The sequence below is a fragment of the Bos javanicus genome, chromosome 21, assembly GCF_032452875.1.
Source record: "Bos javanicus breed banteng chromosome 21, ARS-OSU_banteng_1.0, whole genome shotgun sequence".
NCBI lineage: Eukaryota > Metazoa > Chordata > Mammalia > Artiodactyla > Bovidae > Bos > Bos javanicus.
The window spans coordinates 22285049-22306459 of record NC_083888.1 but is presented as its reverse complement, the minus strand read 5'-3'; the positions used below and the strand labels follow the sequence as shown (position 1 = coordinate 22306459).

The window sequence follows — 21411 nt, the reverse complement described above, 5'->3', positions numbered from 1 at the left end:
GCCCTGCCCGGGCAGGTGAGGCCTGCGGCTGCCTCTGCCCTGTGCGGCCAGGTCCCTGTGCCAACCTGGTACAAGCGTGCCGCCCCATCCCCCTTCACACCCAGGCTGACTGGCCTCAGGAGAAGAGAATGCAAAGCCGACAGAAACCCTGTTCCTGAGGACTGGGTTCCTCTAAGCTTACTCGGGTGCACAAATACAACAAAAGCAAACAGCAAATTTCCACCAGTGTTTTTCACATATTAAAAAGTCTAATAGTTTGTGTACGTGAGGCATCAGGTCACTTTGGAGCTTAATTTCAGTTGGTTATTTTGTTTAAGATTTTGAACTAGAAAATTTGCAGATAGTTTCTCTCTGCTGGAGCTGATTCAGTACCCTTGCATACACTACGCTTTTACTCTGTTTTAGAAAATTTCAAACCTACAGAAAGTTATGAATGACAATGAATGCTAGTGACCCCCTCTTCTAATTTCATAAACTGGTAACATTTTACACCTTTGCTCTCTCTTTCCACACACACACACACACAATTATTATTATTTTTTTGCTGAACCTTTTAACTTTTAAAGTAGGTTGCAGACATTTCTTCATCTGTAAATACAGATGATTCATACAGAATAAATACAGAATAAATTCATCTATATTTCTAAGAAAAAAATATTTCCTGATATAACTCTGGTACTGCTATCAAGTTCAGGGAATTTAACATGGATCCAACGTTTTATCTAAAAGAGAAGATTACTTTCAGTGTATACCTTTAGATCCTTTCCCTCCCCATCTTTAGAGACAATTAAGGTGAGGATTATAGCGCTGTGTATTATTACCTGGAGTTGATCTGGATGAAATCTCATGGGGCCAAATTGCACATCAGCTATTGCTACCTGAAAGAAAAAGATCTGCTTAAAATTAAAAAGGAAAAAAAAAAGATAAACTTGCTTAAATGTTGCTCTCTCTAATCAGTGCCACAGATGAAAGTGAAATTTCTACTCTAGAGAAAAATTACAAAAATACTTATTAGATGGAGGGAGCCCAGATTTCTCCTTATAAACCCCAGGAAAGGTGGAGCGCAGAGAAGGACAAATAAAATGTGTCTGCTCTCGGCTTTTGTTTTTCTAGCTAAGTGAACTGCCCACCTTCAGCCTCAATTCCTCACTTGTTACAGAGATCAAGAGGCATATAATTATAAAGAACCCCACAAATCAGACACTGAATGAACACCGGGTCCTTCCACGTCTATTTCCATCTTTCCCCTGACGGACAATGAACCCTTACATCTAAAACGGCACAAAAATCATGAAATCCAGTGAGCAGAACCACAGGACATCAGAACCAAAGACACCTTCCTTATATGCGATGGTTATCAATAAATGCTTATTGGAAATTCCCCGGCAGTCCACTGGTTAGGATTCCGCACTCTCACTGCTGGAGTCCGGGTTCGATCTCTGGTAGGGAAACTGTGATCCCACAAGCCACACAGAGGGAAAAAAAAAAAAAAAGCTTATCTACTTGAGAACTTAAAACCAACACACAAAGATAAATACAGTATCATTGGGGACTTCTCCGGTGGTCTGGTGGCTGAGACTCCACGTGGCCAACGCAGGAGGCCCAGGTTCGATCCCTGGTCAGAGAACCAGATTCCACATGCCTCAACTAAGAATTTGCATGCTGCAAACATAAAAAAGATCCCATGTGCTGCAACTTAGGCACAGCACAGCCAAATAAATAAGTAAATTAATAATTTTTTAAAATACAATGTCATAACCCAACCCCAACAAGTAATAAGAATCACAGTGCCAATGGGGAGCTCAGCATACCTGGGTGCTGCACTAAGGGCTGAACATATGTTATATCTCACTGCATCTCTGCAACCTTATATCTCACTGCATCTCTGCAACATGCCGGGAGTTCACACTGGGAAACGGAGGTTCCAAGTACTTCGTTTAAGGCCACACAGTTGCTGGGACTGCGCCAACCAGTCTGTTTAGTTCTATAAACTGTGCTGCAAGCCCAGGGCCACTGGAAGGGCTGGGAAGTCTGTGCACTACAAAAGGAGCACAAGGGAGGCGGAGTGGAGGCTGAAATCCAGCCCCAAGCCATGAGCCCCGGCCCTGGGCTGCTACCCCGAAGAACAGACACATTTTTGCAGTTTCTCCAGAAACACTGTGTGTGTTGGCAGGACTCCTACACTACTTGAGGCCTCTGGGTGATGGTACGATTTCAAACCAAAAGCACAGCAGCAGTAGAACTAGATCTGGAAACCTTCTCAAAAGATAACTTCCTACCTGCCTGCCCAGGTCACAACTCTCCCCTCAAGAAGTGATCTGCTGCTGCTGCTAAGTCGCTTCAGTCGTGTCCGACTCTGTGCGACCCCACAGACGGCAGCCCACCAGGCTTCCCCGTCCCTGGGATTCTCCAGGCAAGAACACTGGAGTGGGTTGCCATTTCCTTCTCCAATGCATGACAGTGAAAAGTGAAAGTGAAATCGCTCAGTCGTGTCTGACTCTATCGACCCCATGGACTGCAGCTTACCAGGCTCCTCCGTCCATGGGATTTTCCAGGCAAAAGTACTGGAGTGGGGTGCCATTGCCTTCTCCTATCCTACAGTAAATCCATGTAACAAAACCTGTGGAGTGATGGAGGACATCCGTGTCTATTTCTAACTGTGAGAAGCTGATATCTACTAATTATGGGACAAAGGCTCAGTCTCCTTGCTTTGTAGGGACCTCATCTCTCAGAAGGTGTAAGAATGAGGGTTGCTGCTCCTCTAGACCCGAGACTGAGGACGGACCTCTGCAGTGTGAAGGAAGGGTGAGCACAGACATCCCATGGCACCGTCTCTCCTCCAGAGCTGGGCGGCCACAGGCCAACCTCATCAGGAGCCACAGATGGATGCTGCCAGAATTTCTGAAAGATGATGATCCAGGAGGCCCCAAGAGAGTCTCAAGAGAGAGAGAGGCACTCTGTACAGTCACTCTCACAAGGCATTCATTAGGAAGGAAGGCAAGAGGCACCAAGAGACACCAAAGAACAATGAGGTTTTTGTTGTTTTTTATTAAGAAATGAATGAAATCAAAGAACAAGAAATGATAGAAGCCTACTCCATGAAGAAGACAGTGAAGCCACTGAGGAAGAAGGAAGAAAATGACAGGAAAAAGAAGGAAAATTCATTTTGCTAATTTTCTACAGTGTTGAGAGGTGGAGTTTCATGAAAGAAAAGAGAAAGCAGTCAACAAGAGGGCTGTGTCACCACCCAGGATAAAGCAGCTGCAACACTTGGGTCCTCCATGTGAACCACGGGCTGCAGCCTCTTACAAAGGATGCTCATGACATTTGCTGTGAAGGATCAAGGAGATAAAAAAATGAAGTCTGAAAGGGGAAGAAAAAGTACTTATGAATAGCATAAAAATATGTACCAGGTCACAAAGAAAACCTTAAAACATATTCCTAAAAGCAAAACTTGTACAGTTTTTATTTCCAACCATAAAGCAATCAAACCGAAAATAAAAACATAAGAAATAGCCCCTCCCTGGAAATTTTAAAAACATTAACTCATGTAATTGCTGGATCAGAGAGGGGAATGCAAACTCTACCCATAGATTACTTGGAAAATAATAAAAACAAGAATATAATGTAACGAGGCCTACAGGATACTAGGAAATTTTACTCAGAGGCAAAACTTAGTCTTAGATCTTTCTGTCACAAAAAAAGAATTAAGTAAATATACTAAGCTTCCAATTCACTAAATTTGAGAAAATCAACAGTTTAAACTTTAGAAGTAGGGGAGAGAACAATAAGTTAAAGGCAATAATTAGCAAAACTTTAAAATGCTAATGACTAGCTTGATTTTTAAAAATACATATGTATTTGTATATAGTGTTGGTCACAAGCTGAAGGACAAGATAAAAATATGGGCAGCTAAGGGCAAAAGTCCCACTCCTCCTGGGAAAACAATTCTGAGGATATGGTCTTCACCAAAAGTGGATGAAGCAACTTTTACGAAGGACAATGTAACTTTATGATCTCAACTTATAAAAGTAACTCACCATTGCATTAATTCTAAGAAGGAAAAGAAGCTCCAGATTGTCTTTAAAGATCTTAGATTCCACCTCAATATAATTTTAGCAGTGTCATTTCAAACATTAATGTCTCAGCAATTCTATTTTGTCATGAACACTGACTGTATTTACTTAACTTGACTGCATTCTAACCTTACATCCTGTCTATGGGGTATGTCCGGCTCTCAGGACCTCTGTTGAGCGGTGTACCGGCAGGGCCAGACAGCTACTTACCATTGCCCCCCCAAAATAACCACCACCAGGAAATCTGATGACATTACTCAGCAAGCAGACGTCAGCAGCTGGTCCTCAGAGAGTAAACAACTTCCCAAGAGCTCTGGATTAGGGGATCGGAATGACTAGAATTGGTGGATCCATTCTTTCTTTGTGTATCAAAATCAGAATCAAACTGACCTAATACTTCAGACCACGGCCCTCTTAATTTTTTATTTTTCACATTAATTTTAGAAGGGAATAGTCATTTTCAATTTTAATAACACAGCTATCAGCTTCGAAAGCAATTGATACTTTTAGGTAATATAAAAACAACAGTATATTTGTGGGCTTATATTAGTAATTATACAAGGGGCTGAGTTAGTCTTTCGGGTTTTTTAATATTTATATGTTTGTTAAGATTTATTGTTAAATTGGGATATTAGATTAGGATGATGTTTGTACTTTAATAGTTCAAAGTAATTTTTTGTTAATATGGCTCATGGAAGTCTAAAATAAATTATTATTAGACGCCTTGATGAACCACCTTTCAGTGGTTCTTTTGTTTGCCTAACTGACCTAACATCATGACACTGCAGGGCAAAGTTACCGTGTTATGAATCTTGATCACAGTGGGAGAGGACAGGAAAGAGATATATAATTCCATCCTGTCTACATATTCTACTCCCCTGACCCTCCCTGTCCTGTCCCTTGCCTGCTTTTTTTTTTCCCCTGTAGCTTTAGTTCCCATTTCCCACACTACATATTTTGTTATCTTCTTATTAAAAGAGTGTCTCAAGATTTATCTGCCTTATTCATTGCTAAATTTCCAATACCCAAAACAGTCCTTGGCACATGGTAGGCAGTCAAAAAATATTTCTGAATCAATGTTTACTCAACAGCTAATCTTTTTTAACCAATCATTTATCTAAAAATCATACTCATACAAGCTTATATATAACACGGGTACATAACACAGCACTTCCAGGTTTCAGAGTATTTTCACTTATTAAAGGAACACAAAGAAAGGGAGGAATCTTCGGAAAAGCCTGAACACCAGGAACCACAAAAGAATCATGTGATCTATCTTTTTCCTACATCCCCTTATTAGAAACAGAAAGTTATGCTGGGATCAATTTATATTAATTGTTTACAAACCCAGGAACTCCAGTGAAGATGTAAATCAGATTTTGTCTTCAGCCTAACTGTCCGTGCCCTCCAGGCTTGCGGGTGCAGCCAGTGGCTGGCTGTCTGCCTCTGCCTCTCCCAGCAGAGTGGCAGCTTCATCAAAGGGGCCCAGCCTGGGAAAGAGTCAGGTGTGTTCTTAGGTGGGAAGAGTCAAAATTAGTTCAGACATTTGTGGACCACAAGGCATGCAGAGAGCCAGGTACTAGGAGTGCACAGACCAAATGCCCACCCTGTCCTTGAGTGGTAGCAGGGGAATACGTAAATGATGACAATGTGGTGCAGGTTTAAAAGAGAAAGAAGGTGTCTGAAAGTGAAATTGAAGTCACTCAGTCGTGCCCGACTCTTTGCGACCCCATGGACTGTAGCCCACCAGGCTTCTCTGTCCATGGGATTCTCCAGGAAAGAATACTGGAGTGGGTTACCATTTCCTCCTCCAGGGGGGTCTTCCCGACCCAGGGATCAAACCCGGGTCTCCCGCATTGGAGGCAGACACTTTAATCTCAGCCACCAGGGAATGTCCCTACCCTATGAGTAAGATAAGCTCATCAACTCCATTTTATTGATGACCAAACTACAGCGTCCCTGGAGGAGGAAATGGCAACCCACTCCAGTATTCTTGCCTGGAAAATCCCATGGACAGAGAAGCCTGGCGGGCTACAGTCCATGGGGTAGCAAAGAGTCAGACATGACTGAACTACCACCACCACCACCAAACTGAAGCTTAGAGCAGTATGGTTAAAGCGCTGGTAACAGGCAATGGTGGCAACTGGGTCCAATTCTTGGGAGCTTAATTCTCGTGGTCTTTTCATGATCTACTGGGAAAGACACCTGACTGTAATCTGTATCTAACTGAAACAAGACAGGAACCTGGAAAGCAGCATCTGTCCACTCCACAAACCTTTGTCAGGCACCCACAAGGTATCAAATGGTTTCCCAAGCACTGGGCATTCAACAGAGACCAAATAACATCTCTACACAGCAGGGAGGGATCTGATGGAGAGTAAGTGGGCTGCTGTTTGGAATCAGAGTCAAGGAAGTCTCTCTGAGGTGGCACAGGGTGGCACTGTGGAAGGTGAGATTTGGACGAGGAGTCAGCCATGCCGGGAATGGACGGGGGGCACCAGGCAGAGCATAGGACTGGGGGTGGGACCAGGGGAGACATCTGAGGAAAGGAGGGGGAGAGAGGGAGATGAGCTTAAGGCCAGGCAGGAGCTGTAAGATGCAGAGCTTTCTAAGCCGGGACAAGAAACCAGGGTTTTATTCTAAATTTCATGAAAAGGCCCCAGGGAGTTTTACACAAGGGAATGATATGATCCGATTTTTGTTTTCTAAAAAGATCCCTTCAGCTACCTGTGGAGAAGAGTCAGTGTCAGTGAGAGGGTGAGAGGGGAGGCAGAGAAACAGGAATAAAGCTCTTGGAGTAGTAGTCCAGGTAGGTAAGAGAAGATGCTTGCTTGGCCTGGTAGTTGCCATGGAGATGGGTAGATGAATCTGCAATGTTTTGGAGATGGACTGATCAGGACTTGTTGATGAACAGAATACAACCAAATCCACTGATTCCCAGATCACAGCTGTCATATCTGACTAGAAGTTTTGTATCTGCGTTGTGTAGAAATCTGGGGTTCTGAAGCAGGGCATCCTGGTAGAAGCGGTGTGGATCTGCTTGGTCTTTTCCAGATCCACCCACAAGATGGCACCAAGAGCTACCCTGAGGCAAAGCTCCCTCCTAGCTTCTTCCCCTGGTCCTTGTCTCGGGGCAATCTAAGCACTCCATGTGTACGTACTAAGTTGCTTCAGTCGTGTCCGACTTTTGCGACCCCCTGGACTGTAGCCCACCAGGCTCCTCTGTCCATGGGATTCTCCAGGCAAGAACACCAGAGTGGGTTGCCACTTCCTCCCCCAGGGGATCTTTTCTACCCAGGGATCAAACTCGAATCTCTTCTGTCTCCTTCACTGGCAGGTGGGATGTTTACCGCCACCTGGGAAACCCAGTATCTACTTTCAATGTCCTAGTCTCTTCTCTCCGCTTACCTACTCTTAATTTGCCCTCCAGTCAATTTACACAGCACATATTTACAAGAAGCCTTTTATGTGTTACCTCAATTGGATTCCAAAATCAAGTCACAGGCTACAGTGAAACTGTTCAGGCTCTTTTTTCCCCAAACCCCATAGTGTTGGGCAAAAAATGGTGTCTGGATTAAATGAGCTATTTAAAGAGCTTAACACAATTCCTGATAGTGAGTAATGTGCAGTAAATTCTAAATATCTACAGAAAAGGTTTTCCAAGAAGTTTTTGCTATGAAAGTATACTTTTACTAACACACACACACAGAGGCATTTTTAAAACTATATTTTTCCAAACAGCTATTTCTTGCAGAGCACTCAAGTAATCGCTAGTAAGAACCATGAACATCATAATACCTTGAAATACTGTACATAATAGGACCCACTTCTTAAATATTAATGTAGTTGGTACAGGGGACAAATCAAGGTTTTCTTGAAACCCTTGAAGAGGACTGACTGCCTCTGAAGGTGAAAACAGAAAGAACCAACCCAGAAAAAAATGAGGCTAGCCAACTGAAGGATAACCCAACCCATGTGCCTCTCTTTAACTGTGTCACTGAAATTTAAGAATCCCTCAAATCCAACAGCAGAAATCTGAGATGTAACATCACGGAGGCCAGACCAGAGTCTACTTCTCACCCATGCATACCTGCTTAGTCGCTCAATTGTGTCCGATTCTTTGCAACCCTCTAGACTGTAGCTTGTCAGGCTCCTCTGTCCATGGGATTTTTCAGGCAAGAATACAGGAGTGGGTTGCCATTTCCTTCTCCAGGGAATCTTCCTGACTCTCCCGTGTCTCCTTCACTGCAGGCAGATTCTTTACCTGCTGAGTCATGGGGGAAGCCCACTTCTCCCCCAGATCCTCCTAAAAGAGGAGAATGACCACTTGTATGAACTGGTCAGAACGAGAAGAAGGTTATACAGGCTGCCAGGGAGTGCAAAGAGAGACGCTGAGAACTCAGTGTTATTGACTCAGCTCCCTCCCAGAGAAAACCTGAATCCAGAAGGCATGGATGACGTGCATTCAAGAGGATATTCCTGACCAAAGAAGTAAGTTAGCACCTTGCCTCTGTCTGGGACAAGTCTATTTCCGGCATATTTTCATGAACAGGTCATGTTTATTGCGCACCCGGCACACCCAGACAGCAGCCCACCTTGTTCAGAAGGCCCCAGCTGCCTGCCTGCTAGCTGACCACACCAGCCATCCCGAAGCAAACACCAGCCCAGGTTTTACCAGGTTAGCTTCATAAACCTCAATGCTCTCTGAAGTGGGTTACACTGAGAATGACAACCCACACAACAAAATGAATTCTCCACCATCACCCAAGCTTCCCTTCACCAGGGAAGGGAGGTGGGAGAGAGAGGGGTTTGAACTCTGACCTCTCTTCCCTCAAAAAACGGTAACTTGAGGCAAGTTTCTTCGTTTTGCTAAGTCTCGCCTGGGAAAAGCAGTGGCTGTGAAGCAGAAATGAGTAGCAGATTCGCAGCTCTCTGCATGGTGCCGGCATAGAGCCATTATCACTAGTGAAAGGGGCTGCATACACATTCGCAGTGCCCCTCACCAGCTTCCAGAGCAAGGACGAAATCCTTACTAGGTGTGGAAGCTAAACACGTAGGTGTTGGCAGAAAAGTGGGCTTCCAAACTGAAAGCTATTTGAAAAAGACACAGAGTTAACACTGCTCATCCTCACCTCCTTCCTGTGTTAAATCATCAGACGCCCTGAACACAGCAGTTCTCAACCCGAGGGTCTACTGTTGAAACCATCTCCCAGTCCTCTTTTACGAGGGCTATCCAGAGAGTCTCAGTAATGGGCCTACATGGTTTTGTTTAACAAATAATACTGGTTTCTTTAAAACTTTCTTTTGGAACATTTTTCACTACTAATTATGTCTAATTCCAAATTTCAAATAACCAGCTCAGAAAAATCCAGGAAGAAGTCATTTTCGGTTTAGAAAACTGAACTCTACTCTGAGTTTCAGAAGAGAAACCACCAGGAAAAGAGGGAGGTATATATTAAATAGTGAAGACAGTAACACTATCAACAGAGATGAGGAACCCGTGGGGCAGATGAAAGCCTTGGATCCAGGATGGGGGTTCAGCATTGGGGTTGAGGGGAGAATGGCTAGAGCCTTGGCCCTAAGTCATGGAAAATCCCTGCAGTGCTCACAGCAGCAAACAGCCCAGGCGAGAGGCTCCCTGGGGAGGCTGTCTTCTCCCAGGGCTGCTTCTTCCTAATGGTTTTAAGCTAAAATCTTGACCAGAAGTTGTCTTATTTGTATTTTGAAAATGCATATATATAGCCTCCAAACTACATATATATATATATATATATATTTAATAATTTTATTTTTGGCTGTGTGGGTCTTCATTGCTGCACGGGCTTTTCTCTAGTTGAGTGGGGCTACTCTCTAGTTGTGGTCCGCAGGCTTCGCATTGCTGTGGTTCCTCTTGCAGAGCACAGTCTCTAGGCACGCGGGCTCAGTAGCTGCAGCTCCTGGGCTCTAGAGCACAGGCTCAACGGTTCTTTGCCTTTTCTAGACTACCAAGCAGTTGGAATCACACAAGTATGTACCTTTTCCAGACTGGCTTCTTTGACTTAGTAATATGTATTTAAGGTTCTTCCGTAACTTTTTTGTGGCTTGATAACTCATTTCTTTTCAGTACTAACTAATATTCCACTGTCTGGATGTACCACAATTTACCCTTTCACCTACTGAAGGACACCTCAGTTGCTTCTAAGTTTTGACAATTATGAATAAAGCTGCTTAAAAACATCCTTGTGCAGGTGTCTGCGTAGTGTACATTTTCAACTCCTTTGGGTAAATACAAGGAGAGCAAATGCTAGATCTATGACAGGAGTCTGTTTAGTTTTGTAAGAGGCTGCCAATCCGTCTTCCAAAGTGGCTGCCATTCTACATTCCCTCCAGCACTGTTTACATTTCCCACCCCACCCCGGCCCGTTGCACCACATCCTTGTCAGCATTTGGTGGTGTCAGTGTTCCAGATTTTGGCCATTTAAATAGGTGTGGAGCAGTATCTTACTGTTGTTATAATCTACATTTCCCCTGACACATGATGGGGTGCATCTTTTCATATGCTTATCTGCTATCTGTATATCTTTGGTGAGGTGCCTGTCGAGGCCTTTGGCTCATTTTTTAATCAGATTATTCATTTTCTTTTCTTTCTTTTTTTAATTGGAGTATAGTTGTTTCACAATGTTGTGTTAGGTCTGGCTGTAGAGCAAAGTGAACCAGTTGTACATATACTCATCTCCCCTCTTCCTTGGATTTCCTTCCCATTTAGGCGACCACAGAGCACTGAGTCGAGTTCCTTGTGCTATGCAGTAGGTTCCCATTAGCTATCTATTTTATACGTAGTAGTGTGTACATGTCAATCCCAGATTGTTCACTTCTAATTATCGAGTTTTTAAGACTTGTTTATGTATTTTGGACATCAGACACTCTCTGACATAAATTGCAGCAATATCTTTTTTCAATCCATCTCCTAGAGTAATGGAAATAAAAACAAACGGGACCTAATTAAACTCAAAAACTTTCACACAGTAAAGGAAACCATGAACAAAATAAAAAGACAATCCACAGAATGGGAGAAAATATTGGAAAACAGTACAACCGACATGGGATTAGTCTCCAAAATTTACAAACTGGTCATGGGGCTTAATATTAAAAAAAAAAAAATTTAAAAAATGGGCAGAAGACCTGAATAGACATATCCAAAGAAGACAGATGGGCAAGAGGCACATGAAAATATACTCAATATCACTAATTATTAGAGAAATGCAAATCAAAACTACAATGAGATAGCAGCTCACACCAGTCAGAATGGCCATCATCAAAAAATCTACAAACAATAAATGCTGGAGAAGGTATGGAGAAAAGGGAACCCTCCTAGAATGTTAGTGGGAATGTAAATTGGTACACTCTCTATGCAGAATAGTATGGAGGTATCTTTGAAAACTAAAAATAGAGCTACCATACTGATCCAACAATCCCACTCGGGTATATACCCAGAGAAAAACATTTGAAAGGACACACGCACCTAATGTTCACTGCAGCACTGTCTACAAAGCCAAGACACAGGGCAACCTACACGTCCACTGACAGCTGAACGGACAAAGATGTGGTACATATCTACAACAGAATTCTACTCAGCCACTGAAAAAAGAATGAAAATAATGCCATTTACGGCAACACAGATGAACACAGATGGACCAGAAAATTATCATACTAAGTCAGTCAGACAGAGAAAGACAAATATTATATGATATTGCTTACATGTAGAATCTAAAAAAAAAAAATAATTAAAATAAACTTATTTATAAAACAGACTGACAGATTTACAGAAAAAATTTATGGTTACCAGGGAGGAAGGGGAAAGAGGAGGGACAGACTGGGAGTTTGGGACTGAAATGTACATACTGCTATATTTAAAAGGGATAAAAGAACTATGGTACGGCACAGAGAACTTTGGTCAATATTCTGTCATAACCTAAATGGGAAAATAATTTGGAAAAGAATAGATACATGTTTATGTATATGTATAAATTAATAACTTTGCTGTACACCTGAAAAAAAAATTCTTAATTAACTATACTCTAATATAAAATACAAATTTTAAAAATGTTTGGTAGAATTCACCAATAAAACAATATGGGCCTGGGGCTTTCTGTTTTGGAAGGTTACTGACTACTGACCCAATTTCTTCAGTAGATAGGTCTATTCAGATCTATTTCTTTTCACGTGAGCTTTGGCAGATACTGTCTTCTCAAAGAATTGGTCCATTTCATCCAGGTAATCAAAGTGCAAGCACAGAGCTGTGAAAGTATTCTTTTACTATCCTTTCAATTTCCATGAGATCTGTAGTGAAGTCTCCTCTTTCATTTCTGAAATTAGTAATTTGTATCTTCTCTCTTTTGTAGTTAGCCTTCCACAGAGGCTAATACATTTTACTGATCTTTGCAAAGAACCAGCTTTTGGTGTCAAGGATTTTCTCTACTGATGTCTTGTTTTCAATTTCACTGATTTCGGTTCTTGTTGTTCGGTTGCTCAGTTGTGTCCGACTCTTTGCAACTTCATGAACTGCTGCACACCAAGCTTCCCTGTCTGTCACTATCTCCCGGAGTTTGCTCAAATTCATGTCCACTGAGTCAGTGATGCCATCCAACCATCTCATCCTCTGTTGTCCTCTTCTCCTCTTGCCCTCAGTCTTTCCCAGCATCAGGGTTTTTTCCAACGAGTCAGCTCTTCGCATCAGGTATTGTATTGACCATGTAAGGTGTTGCATCAAAGTATTGGAGCTTCAGCTTCAACATCAATCTTTTCAATGAATATTCAGGACTGAATTCCTTTAGGATTAACTGGTTTGATCTCCTTGCTGTCCAAGGGACTCTCAAGAGTCTTCTCCAGCATCACAATTTGAAGGCATCAATTCTTCAGCACTCAGCTTTCTTTATGGTCCAGCTCTCACATCTGTACATGACTACTGGAAAAACCAAAGCTTTGACCATAGGGACCTTTGTCAGCAAAGTGATAGCTCTGTTTTATAATATGCTGTCCAAGTTTGGCATAGATCTTCCAAGGAGCAAGTGGCTTTTAATTCTGTGGCTGCAGTCAACGTCTGCAGTGATTTTGGAGCCCCAGAAAATAAAATGTGTCACTATCTCCCCATTCATTTGCCATGAAGTGATGGGACCGGATGCCATAATCTTAGTTTTCTGAATGTTGAGTTTTTAGGCAGCTTTTTCATTCTCCTCTTTCACCCTCGTCAAGAGGCTCTTCAGTTCCTCTTTGCTTTCTGCCATTAGAGTGGTGTCATCTGCATATCTGAGGCTGTTGATATTTCTCCCAGCAATCTTGATTCCAGCTTGTTGAGTCTTCCAGCCTGGCATTTAGCATGATGTACTCTGCATATAAGTTAAATAAGCAGGGTGACAATATACAGCCTTGATGTACTCCTTTCCCAATTTGGAACCAGTCCATTGTTCTATGTCCGGTTCTAACTGTTGCTCTTGACCTGCATACAGGTTTCTCGGGAGGTAGGTAAAGTAGTCTGGTATTCCCATCTCCTTAAGAATTTTCCACAGTTTTTTGTGACCCACATAGTCAAAGGCTTTAGCATGGTGAATGAAGCAAAAGTAGATATATTTTTGGAATTCCCGTGCTTTTTCTATGATTCAATGTATGTTGGCAATTTGATCTCTGGTTCCTCTGCCTTTCTAAACCCAGTTTGTACATCTGGAAGTTCTCAATTCATGTACTGTTGAAGCCTAGATTAAAGGATTTTGATAATTACCTTGCTAGCATGTGAAATGAGTGCAATTGTTGGTAGTTTGAACATTCTCTGGCATTGCCTTTCTTTGAGACTGGAATGAAAACTGGGCTCTTCCAGTCCTGTGGCCACTACTGAGTTCTCCAATTCGCTAGCTTATTGAATGCAGCACTTTAACAGCATCATCTTTTAGGATTTGAAATAGCTCAGCTGGAATTCCATCACCTCCACTAGCTTTGTTCATAGTAATGCTTCCTAAGGCCCACTTGACTTCACACTCCAGGATGTCTAGCTCTAGGTGAGTGACACCATCATGGTTATCCAGGCCATTAAGACATTTTTTCTATAGTTCTTCTGTGCATTCTTGCCACCTCTTCTTAGTATCTTCTGTTTCTGAGAGGTCCTTGCCATTTCTGTCCTTTATTGTGCCCATCTTTGTGTGAAATGTTCCCTGGCTATCACCAATTTTCTTGAAGAGATCTCTAGTCTTTCCCACTTTATTGTTTTCCTCTATTTCACTGCACTGTTCACTTAAGAAGACTTTCTCATGTCTCCCTGCTGTTCTCTGGAACTCTGAATTCAGTTAGGTGTATCTTTCCCCTTCTCTTTTGCCTTTAGCTTCTCTTCTTTCCTCACCTATTTGTAAGGCCTCCTCAGACAACCACTTTGCCTTCTTGTATTTCTTTTTCTCGGGGATGGTTTTGGTCACCACCTCCTGTACAATGTTACAAACCTCCGCTTATACCTCTTCAGGCACTCTGTCTACCATATCTAATCCCTTGAATCTATTTGTCACCTCCACTATATAATCATTAGGGATTTCATTTAGGTCATACCTGAATGATCCAGTGGTTTTCCCTACTTTCTTCAATTTAAGCCTGCATTTTGCAATAAGGAGCTGATGATCTGAGCCACAGTCAGCTCCAGGTCTTGTTTTTGATGACTGTAAAGAGCTTCTCCATCTTCAGCTGCAAAGAATATACTAATTCTTATTGTTTTTCTTTGGCTTACTTTGGATTTAATTTGCTCTTCTTTTCCTCTAAGTTTAGATTACTGATTTTAGATCTTCTTTTCCAACATGTGCGTTCAATGCCACAAAATTTTCTCCATGCACTGCTTTTGCTGCAGCCCACAGATTTTGATAAACTATGTTATCATTCTCATTCAGCTCAAAATATTTGAAAATTTATCTTGAAATTTCTTGTTTGACTCATGTATTACTTAGAAGTATATTATTTAATCTCCGATTATTTGGGGATTTTCCAGCTACCTTTATGTTATTCATTTCTAGTTTAATTCCACCATGGTTGGAGGCCAGACATTGTTTGATTTCTAGTCTTTGAAATCTGTTAAGATGTTGTGGCCCAGAATGTGGTTCTAATAAGTGTTCCATAAGAGCTTAAGAAAAATGTGTATTCTGATACTGCTGGATGAAGTAGTCAATAGATGTCAATTTTATCCAATTGACTGATGGTCCTATTGAGTTCAGGGCTTCTCAAGTGGCACAGTGGTAAAGAATCTGCCAGTTAATGAAGGAGACACAGGTTCAATCCCTGGGTCAGGAAGATCCCCTGGAGAAGGAAATGGCAACCCACTCCAGAATTCTTGCCTGGAAAAATCCCATGGACAGAGGAGGCTGGCAGCCTACATGTAGTTCATGGAGTCGCAAAGAGCTGGACGTGACTGAGCAACACTATTGAGTTCAACTATGTCCTTACATAGATTTTTGCCTGCTAGATTTGTCCATTTCTAAAAGATTGGTGCTGAAGTTCCCTACTATGTTAATCCACTATCTCTCCTCGCAGTTCCACTGGTTTTTGTCCGATGCAGTCTGATGCTCTGTTGCTGGGAGCATATATATTAAGAACTGTTATGTCTTCTAGGAGAGTTGATCTCTCCATCATATGTAGTGCCTCTGTTCAGCTTTACTCATTAAAAGCTTCCCTGGTGGCTCAGATGGTAAAGAATCTGCTTGCAATGCAGGAGACCCAGGTTTGATCCCTGGTCAGGAAGATCCCCTAAAGAAGGGAATGGCAACCCACTCCAGTGTTCTTGCCTGGAGAATTCCATGGACAGAGGGGCCTGGCAGGCTAGGGGTTGCAGAGTTAGACATGACTGAGTGATTAACACACAGCTTTAGTTGTTAGGTCAGAGTGTTGACTTCCAAACACCTTATATACAGAACTGGAAATCAGAAGTCCAATACATTTTGAATAAAATTACGTGCAGGAAGTCTCAAATTATTATCCAAATATACTTGTTAGATGACAGTAGCCATAACTGTATAAGCATTTTGGAAAGTAGGAAGTGTCTAAGGGGATGTGCATCTCTGAAATGCTGCAGAGAAGCCAACCTAGAACCATCTTCCCTGGGCCCACTCCCTGCTTCCTCTGACAGGTGATGGGGCTGCAGGAAGCAGGCAAACGGTCCTTATTAGTGCCTTCAAAGCAACCACTGGTTAATAACCACGGTGATTTGAAGGTGTTATTTTAAGCATTTTACACTTTAATATGCTAGACTTATTTATGTGTGGTAGTTTAGTCAGTTTCAGTTATGCTTTAGGAAATAAGTTCAGCGTTTTGAGTTCACTTATAATGAATTGTAATCTTTCCCATTCGAAATAGTAAGAAATGACTCCTACTTGAAATTTTCACTTAGAGTACGTGATGTTCAGGAACCAACTATTAAGGTTAAGCCAAAACTGCCTATGCATACCCTACATTCCAGAGGTGAGAATTTTGGGTCTATTCACAAAGATCTTTAGGGGACATGTGCAAAGATGTTTGTCCAGGGTTATACAGTGGCAAGGAGTTACAAGTGATATGGATATATCTAACTGGGGGACAGTAATATGATAGACGCTTTTTCGTTTTGCTGCACCAGGATCTTAGTTCCCCAGCCAGGGATTGAACCCACTCCCCCTGCAGTGGAAGCACAGAGTGCCAACCACTGGACCACCAGGAAGTTCAATGTCACAGATCTTAGAAGCATATGCTAAGTGAAAAAAGAAAACAGAATGAGATCTGGAATACAGTACTATTTATATAAATTAAAATACTTAAGTACGTAACAAAACATATTTTCTAAGAATACATAAAAACAAAATGACACACAGTAAATACATTAGAACGGTCACCTGCGGTAGGCAGGGAGGGGGTGGAGAGCCAAATAAAGACAAGCCAAACAACAAAATGAGAGAGGAATCCTGGGAAATACGCAAGGATTGTTAAACACGAAAAGCAATAACCAGGGGAGGGAGGAGGGAGGAGGGTTCAGGATGGGGAACACATGTATACCTGTAGCGGATTCATTTTGATATTTGGCAAAACTAATACAATTATGTAAAGTTTAAAAATAAAATAAAATTAAAAAAAAAAAAAAAGAAAAGCAATAACCAAGCTTCCCTGGTGGTTCAGTGGTAAAGAATCTGCCTGCCAATGCAGGAGACACAGGTCAGATTCCTGATCTGGGAAGCTCCTACAAGTTGTGGAGCAACTAAGCCCAAGCACCACAACTATTGAGCCTGTGCTCTAGAGCCCGGGAGCCGCAACTACTGAGCCCACGTGCCTCAGCTGCTGAAGACCACGTGCCTGGAGCCTGTGCTCCACAACAAGAGAAGCTACCACCATGAGAAGCCCGCGCACGGCAACTAGACAGTAACCCCCTCATTCAACTGCAGAAAAGCCCACACAGCAACAGATCCAGCACAGACCAAACAAACAAATAACAAAATAAATAAAAATTATTTTTTTAAAAGTAATAACCATAAAGAAAAAGATTAATAAATTAGATTTTTTAATTAGGAGTGTTGTTCATCAAAAGACCCTAGTCTGAGACTGAAAACGTTAAGTAACAGAATGTATTTGCAAAACATATAACTGAGAAAGGATGCATACCCATAATATATAAAGAATGCCTGAAGATCAGCAAGACAAAACTAGACAACCCAACTGCAGACAGTCTTGCACAGACGGATGATGTTAATACGCTAGGAACTGGGAAGGATAATTCAGTCCTCTGTGTCGGAATTCCAACCAGGAAAAGAAAGTGAGCTCATCAAGAATTTAAGTTTTAACAATTTTATAAGAATGTATGTAAGTAGGAAATTTGAACAGATATTTTAAACCTTATAAAACATAAACAAATGTCATTAGCTAAAATCTCTTCTATTTTAAGAGAGTTCTTGAGAGAAAATGGAAAAAGCATCTGCATTAACAATTTGTGTATCTACAAGGGGAAATGAGTTACTTATGCAATTACTACACAGTAGAAAGCTTTGTTTCCATAGAGATTATGACACAACTGATTTAGGCCTTAAATTAGAATATTCCGATTTGAATTGAGAAATGATCTTTTTGTCTAAATGAATAGTGTATTCAGTGCGAATAAAAGCTCTGCACATCTGCTGATATCATTTCCTCTGCACTTCAGTAATAATTAATAATGAGAATACATCCACACAAGTCCTAAAAATGAATTCATACCCCTAAAGTTTCACAAGTGCCTGAAAATATACAGGGAATGACACATTTCTACAGGATGTACAAAAATACATAAAGAACTAACATAAAACATTTCAAGATGTCTTCCTGCTCATTTCACATCTATTACATTTAAACAGTCTTGTGAACAGTAAGACCAAAAATGTCAATTCTGTTTTCCTTCTGTCATCACTACCTGAATTTAACAGATAAACTATACTGTGGGAGATGGGAGGGGTAAGGAATGCATATTAATCCAAAGCACAAAAATATCAGAATGTTAAGTTTCCAAAGGAATGAAACATCATACGAGCCATAAATACAGTATGTGTAAAATCCTTCAATGGCCCCACACTGCCCAAGGTAAAGCCTGGACTCTGTTACGGCATTCAAGGCTCCTGCAGTGCTTAAAGCCTGAACTTTAACTTTCCCAGTCTCTCAGAACTCCTTGGAAGTCCACGTCTCTTGCTGCGGCCACGTCACTCATTTGGTGTGGCACATTCCTGACTTCTTCCTCTTCTCCCCTAATTCCTCCCCATCTTTCTAAACTGTATCAAGGGGAAACCCTACCTATACCTCTGGCCCCAACCTCCATCTGGATGAAGTGTCACACATCAATGTGTTTCCAAGGCATCCTGCGTTTATCTCCATTATAGTGGGATTATATGCACTTGTTTTTCCTACCAAATTGGCTTCTGAGTTCTATTCACTTTTTTTTTTTTAATTTTATTTTTGAACTTTACAATATTGTATTGGTTTTGCCAAATATCGAAATGAATCCGCCACAGGTATACATGTGTTCCCCATCCTGAACCCTCCTCCCTCCCCATACCATCCCTCACTTTAAAAAAACTGGAATCTAAGAAAGTAGAGCACTTGGTAACTGCTGAATCAACTAATGAATTCTGAACTCAATTACTAAATGACTGAAATCCCCAATATTGCCCCATGTTTCCATATTAAATGTTCCTAAAGGAAATACCTAAGAAAATAAAGGATGAACAATAATCCCAGATGTCAGAGTAATATCAAGATGGACTAGGTTTCCTGATAGGCTTCCTGATAAGTCACTCTGCTCTCTTTCTAATTTCACTGTGAGATCTTTCCAGCTGAATGTACGTTCCATCTCACTCTCAAAGGTCTCCAAAGCAACGATCCAATCTTTAGTTTTGTTACTGGTAAGTATATTCTCAATTAGTCCAATAGTCAAACTAAGTTCTGCTTGATTAGATTCTTGTCTTGCTGCTGCTCTGGGCATTTTGGCTCTCCAGTTGAACTGCTCTTGTCAACCACTTTTGTTTAGGTATCATAGAAAGGGCCTGACCTCCTTTTGAAAAATTGTTTTCCATTAAATTATAACATATAATAAGTGAAAAATAGCATTGGTTTTGAGCATGCATAATGGACTCTCAAAAGAAAGCATGATATAAAAAAACAGGATGTAAGCCCTCTCTACATCAATCAAAGGCACAATTTTCATATAAAAATGTTAGGATATGACCATATGACTTATGGAAAAATGTGTAAGAAAAATCAATAAATAAAAGCAAAAATATTTTGGAGACTAATAACAAATTTTGAATGTGTACCTATATACACTCAAAATATCTTTACATACCAAAGTAAATAAAACTTGAATTTTATCATACTGATTTAATAGTGTAGGAAAACTTTCCCAATAAAAAGACTTATTAGAGAAAGTATTAGAGGGGACTTCCCTGCTGGTCCAGTGGCTAAGCACTCCCATGTGCGCTAACCACAGAGGGCCTGGGTTCTATCCCTGATCAGGGCACCAGATCCCACATGCCGCAACTAAGACTTGGTGCAGCCAAATAAATAAAAAATATTTTTTTAAATGAAAAAGTGTTAAAATATCAAACATACATGGCAGTGATAAGGAATAAATCTAAAACATGAAGTTATATTCCTAAATCAGCCTCAGAAAATAAATGACGGCAGACCACTTCTATAAGTAGCTACTTTCATTTATTCTACATTAATTTCTCACAAACAATTTTCAGTAAACAGGTGGCTGAAGGATTTTGGGAAACACACAGATTCCTAGCACACTGAAGACTTTTCCAGAGAAAGACACTATGGGAATCCATGGTGGGGCTAGCTTAATTTACCATACCATAGGTAGTCTGAAAAACGACTTTCAACAGAAAAGAACAAAAAGTCTGAATATGTGGTTTTGTTTTCATGGCCATTTAACTTGGATTAGCTCTACGCACTGCCAGGCAGAGCAATCACTTCAGGGCATCTGAACTGTGGTGGATCTGAAGTCAGGGCCCCACAGGAATCACTGAAGATCTGCTCACAGAGGTGAATGTGCTTGCGGAAAGGGGATTCAGAAGAAAGTGCTGATAGTGAATGAAATGCATGAAAGAAATGTGGGAAAAGTTTTATCTCTATGGCCCTTCTGGAGGTGAACACTGGAGAGTTTGATATTCCAGTGAGCCAAAAGTTTGCGTCTGCAACTGGTATGTTGAATATGCCAGGCTCTTGTGCAGGGTAACCAAAAGTGACTTTAAATCTTTTCCCCACTTTAAACCTGTTAATGGAAAGAGTACTTCCTCTACTCCTAAAATGAAAATGTCTGTGTCTGTATCTGTGAATTGTGTTGTTCAGTCGCTCAGTTGTGACCGACTCTTTCCAATCCTACAGATTGTAGCCTGCCAGGCTCCTTTATCCATGGGATTTCCCAGGTAAGAATACTGGAGTGGATTGCCATGCCCTCCTCCAGGGGATCTTCCCAAGCCAGGGATCAAACTCCCATCTCTTTTGTCTCCTGCATTGGCAGACGGGTTCTTTACCACTGAGCCACCAGGGAAGCCCAAAACAAAGATAAGTCTTGTAAAATTTTCTGCCCTTTTTTTTTTCTTTCATAATTGAGATTTTATTGGTTGTTTTGAGGATCAGTACATAGACATTTCAAAATGTACGCAATTCTTCACATATGTACCAAAAATCTAAAAAATCATGTAGTTGTATTTCTTAACAGTTATCCCAGTGACTTTCCAGCTTAAAATTTGGAGCATATTTTCCTTAACAGGATATTAAGTACCAATACCTTCAAATATTGATATGCTGTTACATCCTAAGTCCCACTGATTCACATTTT

The 21411-nt window shown here is 41.2% G+C and overlaps 1 protein-coding gene across 3 annotated transcripts in view; it reads right to left on the bottom strand.

The window, feature by feature from the left end:
* PDE8A (phosphodiesterase 8A) overlaps positions 1–21411 on the bottom strand; it is a 147272-nt gene that overhangs the window by 70416 nt on the left and 55445 nt on the right. For all 3 annotated transcript variants that reach the window (XM_061394006.1, XM_061394005.1, XM_061394004.1), the window contains exon 2: positions 822–878. In XM_061394006.1, the coding sequence (XP_061249990.1) occupies positions 822–848 (27 nt within the window). In that variant the 5' untranslated portion in view covers positions 849–878. The remainder of the gene's footprint in view (positions 1–821; positions 879–21411) is intronic.